Source organism: Phalaenopsis equestris, unplaced genomic scaffold (assembly GCF_001263595.1).
Source record: "Phalaenopsis equestris unplaced genomic scaffold, ASM126359v1 Scaffold000353, whole genome shotgun sequence".
NCBI lineage: Eukaryota > Viridiplantae > Streptophyta > Magnoliopsida > Asparagales > Orchidaceae > Phalaenopsis > Phalaenopsis equestris.
Genome location: NW_018164795.1, coordinates 5,181 through 19,215, shown reverse-complemented (window position 1 = coordinate 19,215; position 14,035 = coordinate 5,181). Strand labels below are relative to the sequence as shown.

At 35.9% G+C, this 14,035-nt stretch overlaps 1 protein-coding gene and 1 pseudogene across 1 annotated transcript; one reads left to right on the top strand and one right to left on the bottom strand.

The window, feature by feature from the left end:
• Nucleotides 1-6,608: 6,608 nt before the first annotated feature.
• Nucleotides 6,609-9,200, top strand: LOC110026156 (beta-hexosaminidase 2-like). The gene is made up of 2 exons (XM_020726994.1): nt 6,609-7,402; nt 8,224-9,200. Exons 1-2 carry the CDS (start codon nt 6,616-6,618, stop codon nt 9,141-9,143), a joined length of 1,707 nt encoding a protein of 568 aa, XP_020582653.1. The 5' UTR covers nt 6,609-6,615; the 3' UTR covers nt 9,144-9,200.
• A 237-nt stretch (nt 9,201-9,437) lies between these two features.
• LOC110026155 overlaps nt 9,438-14,035 on the bottom strand; it is a 9,712-nt pseudogene continuing 5,114 nt past the window's right edge.

The following is a 14,035-nucleotide window of genomic DNA, read 5'->3' as shown; positions in this document are numbered from 1 at the left end:
AGATAACTAACATATATATTATATAAAAGATTTGGATGGTCTAAATATAAAAAATAAAATTAGATGTTCACGTCAAATCAAATTAAAATAAATAATTAACATTAAATACGAAATACTAATTAAAATAAATGTAATTTGGGGTTTAAATGAGTAAGTCAAGTTGAGCTCAAATCACCCTGCATGAGCTTGAGCTTAGTTAATTTTATCGAGGTGGAGTTCAAGTGTACGGATTCGAGCTCGAGCATATGCCTACAAGTTCGAGCCGGCACGTGAGCCTACTTGCTTATTATAAAAGAGATTAAATAATATAAGTTTAAAATAATATTATAATAAATGACAAATAAAATGAGTAATGCTCATGCCTTCTTAATACATATTACATTAAGCATTCAAGCAATAAATCATAAAGCTTGGATGGTTCTAAAGAAATGACTTCTCAGCATCTCTTGGACAAACTAGTTGATATGAGTCAATAAATACTTGGGAGGTTACTTTTGTAAGATTGGGGCATTTAATTTACATTAACTCTACCAAAATGCTATAAACTAAATCCTACAATTTTATTCATATATATATATATATATATATATATATATTGAAGTTTGTGTGCAAGATATGTAAATACATAGAAAGTGAGTGGTTTGTATGTAAATCTTTCCTTAAAGTAAATTTAAGTCCTAATGAAAATAAATTGAAGATACTATAATCATATTCTCTTATGATTTAATAAATTTATTAATTGGTGTAGAGAACAATTCACACTTTCATATTGAAATGTAATTTTTTTTTTTTTGTTTCATATGGTTTCATTGTATGGCTTACAATGGCACCATACAAATGTAGCCTAATCATTATCCAATGCTAACTTATATAAAAAAAATAGAAGGATTCTAAAACACAAAGAAAAGGACTAGTTGAGTAAGCCTAACAAATAGGGCTGTCAAAATGACTCGTTTTTTCGCGAACAACTCATGTTTGACTTGTTCGCTGAGTTAACGAACAGAACATGAACAACAAGAATAAATATTTGTTTGTTCGTGTTCGGCTCGTTTTGGGTCGAAAGAGTACTAATCAATTATATATATATATCTTTGATGAGTGTGTAGTGTGCAAAATCAAATGAGAGTTCAAGAGAATGTAATGTAGTGTGCAAAATATAATCAATTAAAAGTACTAATGAAGAAAATAGAGTAAAAATTATTAAATTAGATTCAAATGATGTGTAAATCTTAACCCAGTCCTTAACGTCGAATGACCATGTGATGGTTGTCAAAACGACTCTTTGTTCGTGAACAACTCATGTTCGGCTCGCTAAGCAAACGAGTCGAACACGAACACATTTTTTGAGCTCGAAATATAAACGAGACGAACACGAGCTGAGCCTGGGCTCGCTCCTGTTCGGCTCGTTTACACACCTACCAAGAAATATGAAAAAATTTAAGTTTGGGTGTTTCAATTAAAGTTTCATTAATATGAATTTTAATTTTTTTTAAATTCTATTCACAAATTAAAAAAAAAATAAAATCTTATATTATATTTTTATTAAAATAAATATTAGAATTTTAAAGTTCCTCTTGTTCAACTCTTACATTGATGATATTGGAAACAATTTTGCCCGCGTATCTTGAACAAACTTTGGGTTAGTATGAGTACTAAATTCATTCAATTTATTTTTAGGTGATTACAATATAAACTTTGATTAATTTTTATACATTATATTTATGTCAAATAAAATTTAGAAATTTTGAGATTAATTCTGATAATTTAATTTGAATTTCCTAATTAGTAGAGTCCAATTTCTTATTTTAATCGGTAATCTTTGAAAAAAAATTACATCAGGACTCGACACGTAGACTTGAGTGCAGAGTCCAATGAAATCACACCACGTGGCGGTGACAAAATAAAATAAAATTTATCCGGTAATACGAAGAAATATTTTTCCCGTGTTATTTAGGTGTTATTGTGTGTGTTATTCAAGTGTTATTGATGCGTTATTGTGTTATTATAATACTAGGAATATTCTCAGAACACAATAAGACATGAATAACATACAATAACATCTGAATAACACAGGCGGAATATTCCCCTGTGCTATCGGGCCGGTTTTTTTGGCGTGATTTCATTGGACTCCTCTACGTGCGGAGTCCCGATGTAACATTTTTTCGTAATCTTTGGTGTTTGGAAGTTCAGGACCAACAAACTTCCGGTTATCAACTTGCCTCCAATCATATTATTATTATTATTATTACAAAAGGGTATAGAAACAACACAACATAAGATAAAAAGTGCCAAAAAGCCAACAAAAGGAAAGACATAAAGACATCCAAATAAAACTAAAACAACCAGATGCCCAATTTACAGCCAAGACCTATGAAAGCTCCAAGCGGAAAATGCAGGTCTGAAAGAAGTCCTGAGCAAGTTCAATACGTCCAACTTCACAGATTGGTCCAATTGAAAGCTCCAAAAAGCTATTGCATGTTTAAAAGCTCCAAGTTCATTGAAACAACAATCATAACAACAACACATCCAACTTCATAGCTCGACTAAGCAACAGACAGAGAAAAGATTAGCTAAGAAAATACACCAAACACTGACTAAACAAAAGAGCTCTACCAAACAAAAAAAATGATCGAACCAAAAACAAAAGAGAAGACAAACATAGCAAACTAAATCAACATCAAATAAAAAAGATCCAGAGAAAAGAATGACTCCATCCAGGATATGAATATATTAAGATAATATAATCAAAATATATACAAAAATAATTGATCCATCAAGGAAAAAACAAAACTAAAAAATAAGGAAGTAAGAAAACAAAAGAATCATCCAAAACCAGAAGAATAATCAGACCGACCCATCAACAAAAATAGGCCAAAAGAATAAAAACTAAAAATTATAAAATGTTGTGATAAAACAACTTTTAAACTTCCACTTCCCGCTCTTATAAATAATCATCCAAATCATATACTAAATATTCAAATCCAGAGAGGTGTATTTATTTTTGAATATACTAGAGTTTCTCTCAAATCAAATAAAATAGGCAATGAATTGCCTAGCAAGGAGGTGAAATCTTTTATGAATTTTGTAAGAGAGGTAATATCTGAATGATGAAGAACCTAAGAAATATTACTATGGGTAATAAAAATATTACCATTTTGAACACAACTATTAGAAGATAATGAGAGAAAGAACACTACAAAAATGACCATGAGATTCTCTATCATTAAAACATAAAACACAATTAGAATTAATATTCACACCCTTTAAAGAAAGAATATCAATAGTGTTTAGGCCCCCGAAAATAATCTTTCAAGCATGAAAAGCATATGTAGTAGTAAAACCTTTGAATCAAATAAGTTTAAACTAACCAACCAACACTAGAAAAATTATCTTATAAAATGAAATAAATAGCTTTGTAAGAATATATATTGACATTATTCCAAAGGAAAGTATTATCACTAGCAATATAAATATTTTAAATAGCATTAATGCAAAAGTCAGGGTCAAAAATATCAAGAGGAAGACTCCAATTGTCATTATTGATAATCTCAGAGAGTTTAGTATTAAGGGATGGATTAAACCATCAAAAAATGTAATTATTGAAATGTTCTTTTGAAGAAATACCATAAAACCAAGGCTCAACATAGAAGAACAATTCAGTATTATTAAGAACTTTAAAAGACATGATGACGGTCAGAGAAATAAACATTTAAAATCTTAAAACATGAATTAACAAGAAATTAATCTAAAAATAATTACAAATAGCTCTATCTAGAAGACATCTGATTGGACTATTTAGTTGATTATTGAACCAACTATAAGAGTAACCCGAATTTTGAAGCTAAATAAGACCAACCTTCGTTATACATTCATTAAAATCATAGAGTTTTCTTGGTGAAGGAGGAAGACCTTCAATTCTTTCATTAAGCCGACAAATATAATTAAAATCTCTAATTAAAATCCAAGGAGAAGATACATTTTCAGAAATAAAAATAAGAGAATTTAATAAAGCTTTCCTTTTAAAAGCACTCTTATCCGCATAAATAATAGTCACAAAAAATAATGTAAGGAAAAAAAAATCAAATTTGCCGAAGAATAGATTGAGAATCTATATGAATAGTATAAAAATGAAGAATATCTTTATTCCATTTAATAAAAATATTTTCATTTTTCACAAGATTAAAATTATGCATGCTATCTTTATTTGAATACACTTTAAATTGATTTAAAGAAATAGGATGAGAAGCATTATAAGGAGAGAGTTTAGTTTCCAAAAGACATACAAGATAAAAAAAAATTATAATCTTATAAATGATTTCTACAATCTACAAGACAATCATCATCATTCAGCCTTCTAACTTTCAGGCAACAGGCTTAGGGAGAATCATACATAAATTTCAAGTGTAGTCTCCTTCTTTTTCTATGGATCTCTCCTCTTTATCCCTTCATTCAATCTCCATCTCGATCTATTCCTGGAGCCGGGCCTGAACATAACTGGAAAGGGTTAATATCATCACATCTTCTTACTTCTTCTGCTTGAACCTTTCTCCTGTACCTTGTACAAATGATGAAATAGTCTTCTCAGATTTTGATGCTAAAGAAGGCTCAAAGTGGTGGGAATTTGCGTTGGTGGGTTACGCTTTAGGTAAAGGTTCTTTCTATGGCAATCTTCTTCGAGTCTTCGGTAAGATCTGAAAACTTAAAGGATCTTTTGAGCTCATTTCTCTTACAGAAGGTTTCTTTCCTTTTAAATTTATTTGTATGGAGGATTTTGTGATGGTTCTTTCGAAAAAATATTACCTTAGGAGTACTGATGCATCAGTACTCCAATGAGGAGGTCCCACTATAATGCAATGTGACACCCCCTCATTGGAGTACTGATGCATCACTCGGTACTTTTGAGCTAATATTTTTTCGGTTCTTTCATGTATGCACTAGTTCATTGGTGTCACAAAGCACTTCTTTTAAAACAATTGACTCTTGATTTTCAGCCTGTTAGAGGATCTTAAAGAAGTTCTATTCCTGTTATTTATGAATGAAAACTTATACCATATAATTATAGAAAACATATTCTTAAATGGGTAACTATAAAAAGGAGAAAAATACATTCCGAAGTTATTTACATATTTAGATAACTAACACACATATTTTTATATTTATATGCAAAATACTCAAATTTTTAAAATTACATCAAAAACATAATCATTATTAATATTTTGAAAGTGAAATGCATTTTCGTATGCGTTGATTTGTGGTATAAAAATAATATTGATGTGTGCAAGGAAATTTGAGTGGTAGAGTAGCAGATTATCGTGTTTACTGTCGTACAAAGATTTATCGTACACTTGGAACAGAGAAAATAATTAGTAATTACATCAAAAGTTTGTATGTGAAAAACCCAGAAAGAGTAAAAACCAAGGGATTTATCTCAGCTGAAGAAATTCACTATAAATTGGATATTACATGTATAGTCTGCCGTCCCACGGGTGTGAAAGGGAAGAACACTCTTTGGAGTTACAACGTCGGTGCATGAATGAACTTGTTGTAAGAAGTGGGAGGTGGCCGATGTCGATCGATAAAGTCGACAGGTGGTGGTTGACGACAGTCAGCGGTGATTAATGACGGTCAACCATGGTCAACGACGGTCAGTGGTGGTTGACAGTAATCGGTCGAGGTCGGTGATGATCGACGACGGTCTGTTGTGATAGACGACGATTAGCGGTTGTCCACAACAATCGTCTGTGGTTAAAGTAGTCGTTGGCGATCGACGGTGGCAAAAGTGGGGCTCTATCTAGAGTGTTCTTATTGCAATTAATGCATGAATATGAACCACTTTGATTAGATGCTCAATTCAACTAAGAACTTGCCGAATTCGACATCCGTTTGACCTTTTAAATGTGTTTGATTTTTTTAATCAGAACTCGGTTCGGTTCAGATTGGATCAATGTTAGTAACATCGGGTTCGTCTTGTCAATCCAGTCAATTTGACTGTAAATTTGTTGAAATCTTATTTTTTGGATTATGTCTTATTAAAGTTTGAAAATTTCTTACTCAAAAAATTATTTCGAGATATGTATCATACTTTGAAATTTGTGCAAGACGATGGGAATTCGTTTATGGCGTATCAAATACAAATATAAATATGTAAATCTATAAGAACTTTATGGTATGTATGAAAATTCTCAAAGAAAAAAAATTCATAAATCAGCATCAACGTCAGCGTAAGGATGCTGCTAACTAATGCATACACTCCGTATCATTATAAGCTTAGGATTAATTCTTAAAATAATTAATTAGAAATCCTTAACGATGTGCCACGGTTTTTATAAATAATAATAGCGTAATTATATTAATTTGAATAAATACAAATTACTAACAAGCCACAAAATTAACATGTATTTATATATTTAACACCTAAATTTTTATATTTACGTATATGACACTTTACTCACTAAATAACTTCAGAGGGAATGAATAAAAATGTGTGCCTTATTTCAAAATAAGTTAATATTAATGATATTTTTTTTTATATCATTTAAAGAATAAATAAATAAATAAATATGTGTGTGATATCCTTTCTTATACTCACTCCCCTGTTTCGTTTGCTCTCCAAAAATGCGCATGGCAAGGGGACCTCTGTACCTCGCCTTCTTCTTCCTCCAGCTCTCGCTTCAAACCTCCACCTCCCACCCATTCCCCCTCCCCCTATGGCCTCTTCCCACCCACATCTCCTACCCCAACCCCATCTCCATCCCCATCTCCCCCTCGTTCCACATCCTCACCCCCAATCTCAACCCTAACCGCCACCTCCTCTCCGCCATCAATCGCTACACCCACCTCCTCCTCTCCGAAAACTTCATCCCCATCATCCCCCCTCCAATTCACCTATCCCGTTCCCCTCCCCTTCTCTCCCTCTCCATCTCCATCTCCCACCCCTCCTCCCCTCTCCACCCATCCACCAACGAATCCTACACTCTCTCCATCTCCTCCTCCTCTGGCCTCGCCTCCCTCTCCGCCGACACTCCCTGGGGCGCCATCCGCGGCCTCGAAACCTTATCCCAGCTCGCATGGGGAAACCCTCCCGTGATCGCTGCCGATATCTTCATCGCCGATGGGCCTATTTTCGAGCACCGGGGTTTGATGCTGGATACGTCGAGGAGTTACTTCCCGGTTAGGGATTTGAAGAGATTGATCGGGGCGATGGCGGCAAATAAGATGAATGTATTTCACTGGCATATAACGGATGCTCAATCCTTCCCGATCGAGCTGCCGTCGGAGCCGGAGTTGGCGGAGAAAGGGGCATACGGGGCGGAGATGAGGTATTCGCCGGAGGATGTTATGGATTTGGTGGAGTTTGCTTTGGATCATGGTGTCAGGATCGTCCCCGAAATTGATGCTCCTGGTTTGTTTTCATTTATGAATATGATTGTCTGTAAATATTCATTGCCTTTCGGTGGAAAAATTATTGCATACATACACCGCATGTAGAGATGCATGCGGTGTCGATCCTGACTGTAGATCACGGTGATCTCAGTCACGATGCAATCAAATTTTTTTTGAAAAAAAAAAAATTAAAAGTGGAGCTCACTGATCTACGGTCAGGATCAGACACCGCATGCATCCCTGCATGCGGTGTATGTATGAAATAATTTTTCAGGTGGGTGGAGCCATTATTTCATCAAAACACTCCCTCAAATTTACCAGTAGTCAATTATCACTTGGTAAGTGGGCTCCACTATAATACACTAAGTCTTTTAGAGTGATGGGCTCATTGGTCACGTGACATAATCCTACTACTCAGTATGCAAATTTTACGTATGAAGTGGATGTAATAATTTTTCCTTTAAAGCATATAATCAATAGATAGTTCATTCATTGTTTTTTTTCTTTGTTTCACACACACACATATATATGTATACATCTTTGTTATGATGAACGGTGGGAATCACATTGTATGAATTTTTGCATACGATGTCCGTTTGCAATAATTTTTCGTAGTCCACTGGACACTTATTAACTAACAAGTAGGTCTCACTATAATACACTAAGTTTTTTTTAGAACGATGGGGTGACTGGCCATATGACACATTCTAACTGCACTCCATATGCAAATTTTATGTACGAAGTGGATGTAATAATTTTTCATTTCATTATTTTTTTCTTAGTTTTATATATATATATATATATATAGATGCTAAAATACCATGCCTTCCTCTTTAACAGGCCACACGGGCTCATGGGCCGGAGCCCATCCCGACGTCGTCACTTGCGCCAACATGTTCTGGCTCCCGGACGGCCCAAACTCGTGGTCCACCCGACTGGCCTCCGAGCCCGGCACCGGCCAACTGAACCCTCTCCACCCCAAAACCTACCTCATCCTCCACCACATCTTCTCCGACCTGTCCTCCCTCTTCCCCGACCCATTCCTCCATGGCGGCGCCGACGAAATCGCCCCTTCCTGCTGGTCCACCGATCCCTCCATCCGCTCCTTCCTCGCCGCAGGCCACACCCCCTCCACCCTCCTCTCCACGTTCATCAACAGAACCCATCCCCTCATCACCTCCCTCAACCGTACCGCAATATATTGGGAAGACGTCCTCCTCAACTCCGACGTCAAGGTCCCCCATTCCCTCCTGCCCCCTTCCACCACCATTCTCCAAACCTGGAACAACGGCCCAAACAACACCAAACTCATCGCCTCCGCCGGCTACCGCGTCATCGTCTCTTCCTCCGATTTCTACTACCTCGACTGCGGGCATGGGGACTTCGTCGGAAACGATAGCAGTGGCGGGGAGTCGTGGTGCGAACCGTTTAAGACGTGGGAGAGGATATATGGATATGATATATTGGAGGGGATTGAGGGGGAGGAGGGGAGGCGGTTGGTGTTGGGAGGGGAGGTAGCGATGTGGACGGAGCAGGTGGATGGGGAGGTTTTGGATGGGAGGGTTTGGCCGAGAGCGGCGGCGATGGGGGAGGCGATGTGGTCGGGGAATAGGGATGAGAGTGGGAGGAAGAGGTTTGCGGAGGCGACGGATAGGTTGAGCGGTTGGAGGGAGAGGATGGTGGGGAGGGGGATTAGGGCTGAGCCCATTCAGCCCCTGTGGTGCCGGAACAATCCGGGGATGTGCAATCTTGTTCAGTAATAGCAGAGATATCATATTGGAAGATTTACATATAAGCCCCTAAAATCTCTATGTATTTAGTATTTACATATCTAATACTTAAAAAGTTTTAATTTCTATATATGCACCTAAAAAAAATGATATTTATGTATATAAACATGGGAATTGGGTGGCATATATGAAAATGGAGGTGTCATGTATTTAACTATCATTGGTTTTGATTTATCAAGCTTTGTGATGGCTTGAGACTTGTTGAGAATAAAAACAGAACCATCCATTTAACTAACTTCGCTCCAGTTTTACGAAGAAAAACACATGCCAAGTTTGGGCAAAAACTCAGAACAAATAAACAAGGGGAACTTGACAGGCAAAGAGAATAATATCTTCCCAGAAAAATAATTTTAACCATGACAAAAAGTAAATTTATCAAGCATTGGTGATGGCTTGAGACTTGTTGAGAATGACACCCTAATACTTGACTTGAAACCATTTCACGGCATCTTCTTTCGTAACTTGGAGCTGAACGAGAGTCGTGACTTACAGCGGCGTCGATGGCTCACTCGATAACTAGCTCGCTCCAACATGACATAAAAGTCCATTCCATAAATGCCTGTTGAAGGATCATACCTAGCCAAACATTATTAAAAAAAAGGTACACATTAATAAATATGTTAATAATTTCCTCCCAACAAAATTGTTAATTTGAAGAAAAATATGAAAACTAATAGTTGAATAAACAAGAAAACTAATCCAGTATAGCTAATCACTATCTATCAATTAACGCCGAAAACAAAGTAACTTCCAATTCATTTAAAATGGATGATATTGACAAACAAACTAGAGCAACAACAAACATTGAGAAAAGATTAGGAATGAACAAAAATATAATAACATACTTAATTCCAAGATCAATGTGCTCCTGAATGCCAAATCCAAAGCATCCAGTATCACTGAAGTTCCTCCTCAAAAGCTCATACTCCTTAACCTTCAAACCGCTCTCCAGGAGTTGCATCGCCTTTTCACCTCTAACAGTGACATAGCAAGCAATTTTTTCATTGCGACGGATTCCAAATGATCAAACAGTTTACCTTGCTAAAGGAAGTAAAAAAGAAAAAAATTTAATGCAAAGCATAAAAATACTTGAAAGAGGGAAAAGGAAGATGATGGTGTCTCTAACCTACCTTCAGAGAACACAGGAATCAGTCCACATAATTGTTCGAGCACCTGAAAATTTGACAACTTGGTCAAGAAAGTATGTTACATGCAATACAATAGATTAGCAAACAATCAACAACAACAACAAAGCCTTAATCCCACTACGGGGGTCGGCTACATGAATCATTTTCTCCATTGCGTCCTATTTAGTGTCATATTTTCATTTAGTTATAGTAAATTAAGATCATTTTTAATACAATAAGCCCAAGTCTTCCTAGGTCTACCTCTGCCAAAATAAATTAGATTAGCAAACAATGCATCAAATAAAACAAAAGTGCAAAATATAAATTTAGCACTCAACAAGAAAAAAGGGTCAAGGAACAACCCTAATTTTCATGAAAGGGTAGCCCCATTTAGTGGGATATAACATGGCACTCAATCATATGCCAATCAAGATCAATAAAAATCATAAAGATCAATTCTCTAATATCTATTTGTTGTACTTTCCCTTAATTGTCTTATCCAAATAAAAGAATCGTGTGCATATCACCAACTACTTGACTGATTTGAACCTATGGCGGTGATCAAGGTTTGAATCATTGCCACACAAAAAGCCCAAAAAAAAAATGTTGCCAGCATAAAATCAAATTGATAATCTAAAACTGATATTTATTACCATATAGCTAATTGAAAATGGTGCAAACAAAAAGGCAAAAAAATGTAGGCTATAGCATGCTTGCTTAAAAAATTCGGAAAGATTGTTGTGGATATTGCTAAAAACCATTTTTCCTATTTGATTTTAGCTATGCACTATGCTCAAGAAATCTCATTTAGGCAAGTCAACGCCTGATTCCAATTGAACCTGAAAAATCTATTTTTCCCTTCGAACCATGGGCTAAAAGGCATTCCACCATATTCCGCTTCTAAGGTTGGGCATTCAGCAAATTTTGTCAGGGACTACAACCATCCTCCTAGTTAAGAACCAATCAACAATGTCAAAAGAGGGCTCAAAAGTAAAAGTTTTAGGCACTTAAACATTTATCAATCCTACACAGTGCAACATACTGCACATATACCCCTTTCCTTTTATTCTTTCATAGTGTACTTCTCAACCTCCCCTCAGCTCTATCCAAGTTCTCGAAACCCTCCCTCCACTTGTCATCTTGTCATCATCAACTTGACTACAAGTCGGCTACATGGCTCACTGAACAAACTTTTCATGAGTTCCACAACCCATCAATTCGCAAGTAACAATTTTGAATCTCTAGTCCAATATGTTGCTCATGCATTTGTTGGGTAACTAGCAACCCAAAATCACTAGAATCACCAAGTTGTAAATTAAAAACTCACAATGTAACATGTTACTTTCCACTCAAATTCAAGTGAATCAACCTAGCACTTTCCCTAAGTATCATTTGAGCGGTACAATGGACCCATAACTCAATGGGCCCCACCCCCTAAGAAACGACAACCATAAATCATTTTAATGCAACTTTGAAGCAAAAAATTATAAGGGGCATTTACATACATAGCACGCATATTTTATGTATTTACATATCTCACACCTAAACTTTCATGTTTATATGTAAACATGAAAATTTAGGTGTGAGATATGTAAATACATAAGAATTGTGTGCTACGAATGTAAATTTCCCAAACTACAATTAATTACAGAGTGAGGAATCTATTGATAGTTTAAGCACTTAAATGCCTATAAAATCACTGAGAACAAGTTTCCACTAACAGCTCGCGCAAGGTCAAGTTCATTTACTCAAACTTAATCTAATTCAATCCTTAAAAATATTACTAAATCATCTTTCTTGGTATAATATTTAAAGTGTAAACATTACAAAAATGATATCAGAAAAGTGAGATAAATTTAGGAATTTCTACCCATAATTTTTCCATGCATTAATAAGCCCTCCAAAAGCAATATGACCAAAGCCTTGTAACTTTTGGTCACCTGGTCATTCCTAATTTCATGTACTTAAATATGAATTTTGCAATTTAGATGCAATAGTCTAACAACCTGCCTCTATGCACATAAATACGATGCACATAAATATATGCATCCACAAACATTTGCAACCTTCTGTTTTAGCACTTTGATCCCAAGGATCTACATTGTGTTCTTGCTATTTATGTAATGACATCTAGAGCTTATATTTCAGATTTGCAATATTTAAGTCAACGAAATTGCCCTTCTTCATGTAATAAATTTTAATATTGCTTGGATTGAGTGATATATTGTGGTTTTTATAGAAGCTTGAATTGGTCAAGATTCTAAATGTTTATACATAATTCTAATTAGGTTTAATTCAAAAAACTAATAATCAAAATTATGGATATTCAATCAAGTAAATTAGATACGAATTTATTATTGTAGAGAAAAATAAGGAAAAGAAAAACAGTAACGACACAAATCCAGAAGAACACAGAGATTTAACGAGGTTCGGCAAAGATGCCTACGTCCTCGGGAGCAGAGCGGCGAGTTCCTTTCAATATTCAGAAAAGGGTTTACAGAAATCAAAGATACATCCTGTGGTTACTAACATGTCTATTTATAACCCCAGGAGTAAACCTTAGGCACAATATGTAATTACAACATTACCCATGCACCATACCGCGGGGCTTTGCCCCCGCACCCCAACCCACGTAACTTTCCAATTTGGACAGATTCTTTACACCTGCACCACTGTGGGTTGGGCCACCATGCTTCTCTAGCAACTGCAAACATTCAACAAGTCCAAGCAATACAAGAACTTGTTGATAGTAACTGGCTTAGTCAACATATCAGCTGCATTCTCATCAGTATGAACCTTCTACAACAGTATCTCCCCAAAAGCGATCAATTTTATATCTTGTGGTACCTGACATCAATATGCTTGGTTCTCGCATGGTACACCTGGTTCTTAGCTAGATAAATAGCACTCTGACTGTCACAATGCAACTGAACTCCACCTTGCTCAACGCCCAGTTCCTTTACTAGCCCAGCAAGCCATAAAACTTCTTTAGCAGCTTCAGCTACTGCCATGTACTCAGCGTCAATTGTAGATAATGCCACAATAGACTGAATTGTTGATTACCAACATATAGGTCCTCCACCAAGAGTAAACACATACCCAGTTGTAGACCTTCTGCCATCCAAATCACCTGCGTAGTCTGAATCAACGTACCCACAACTGAAGAATCATTCTTCTGACTGCCAAAAATAATTCAATGTCCTACAGTACCCTTCAGATACCTGAAAATCTAATTGACTGCTTCCCAATGTCGTCTTCCAGGTTTAGCCATGTATTTACAGACTTGACTAACAACATGAGCCAAATCAGGACGAGTACATAACATAAATAGCATACATCAAGCTGCCAACTGCACTAGCATATGGAACATTTGTCATGTCTTCAATTTCTGTATCAGTCTTAGGGCATTGTTTTGAAGAAAGCTTAAAATGATTTGTCAAAGGAGTGCTCACAGGCTTTGCATTGCTCATCTCAAACTTTTCCAACACTTTCTCAACATAGCCTCGTTGAGATAGACATAATCGTCTTGAGCCTCTGTCTCGATGAATCTTCATTCCAAGAATCTTCTTCGTAGGACCCAAGTCTTTCATGTCAAATCCCTAACTCAATAAAGCTTTCAAACCACGGACATCATTCATATTCTTTGCAGCAATCAATATATCATCAACATACAGTAACAGAAAAATAATAGAACCATCATCAAGGCTTTTCACATAAACACAACAATCATACTCA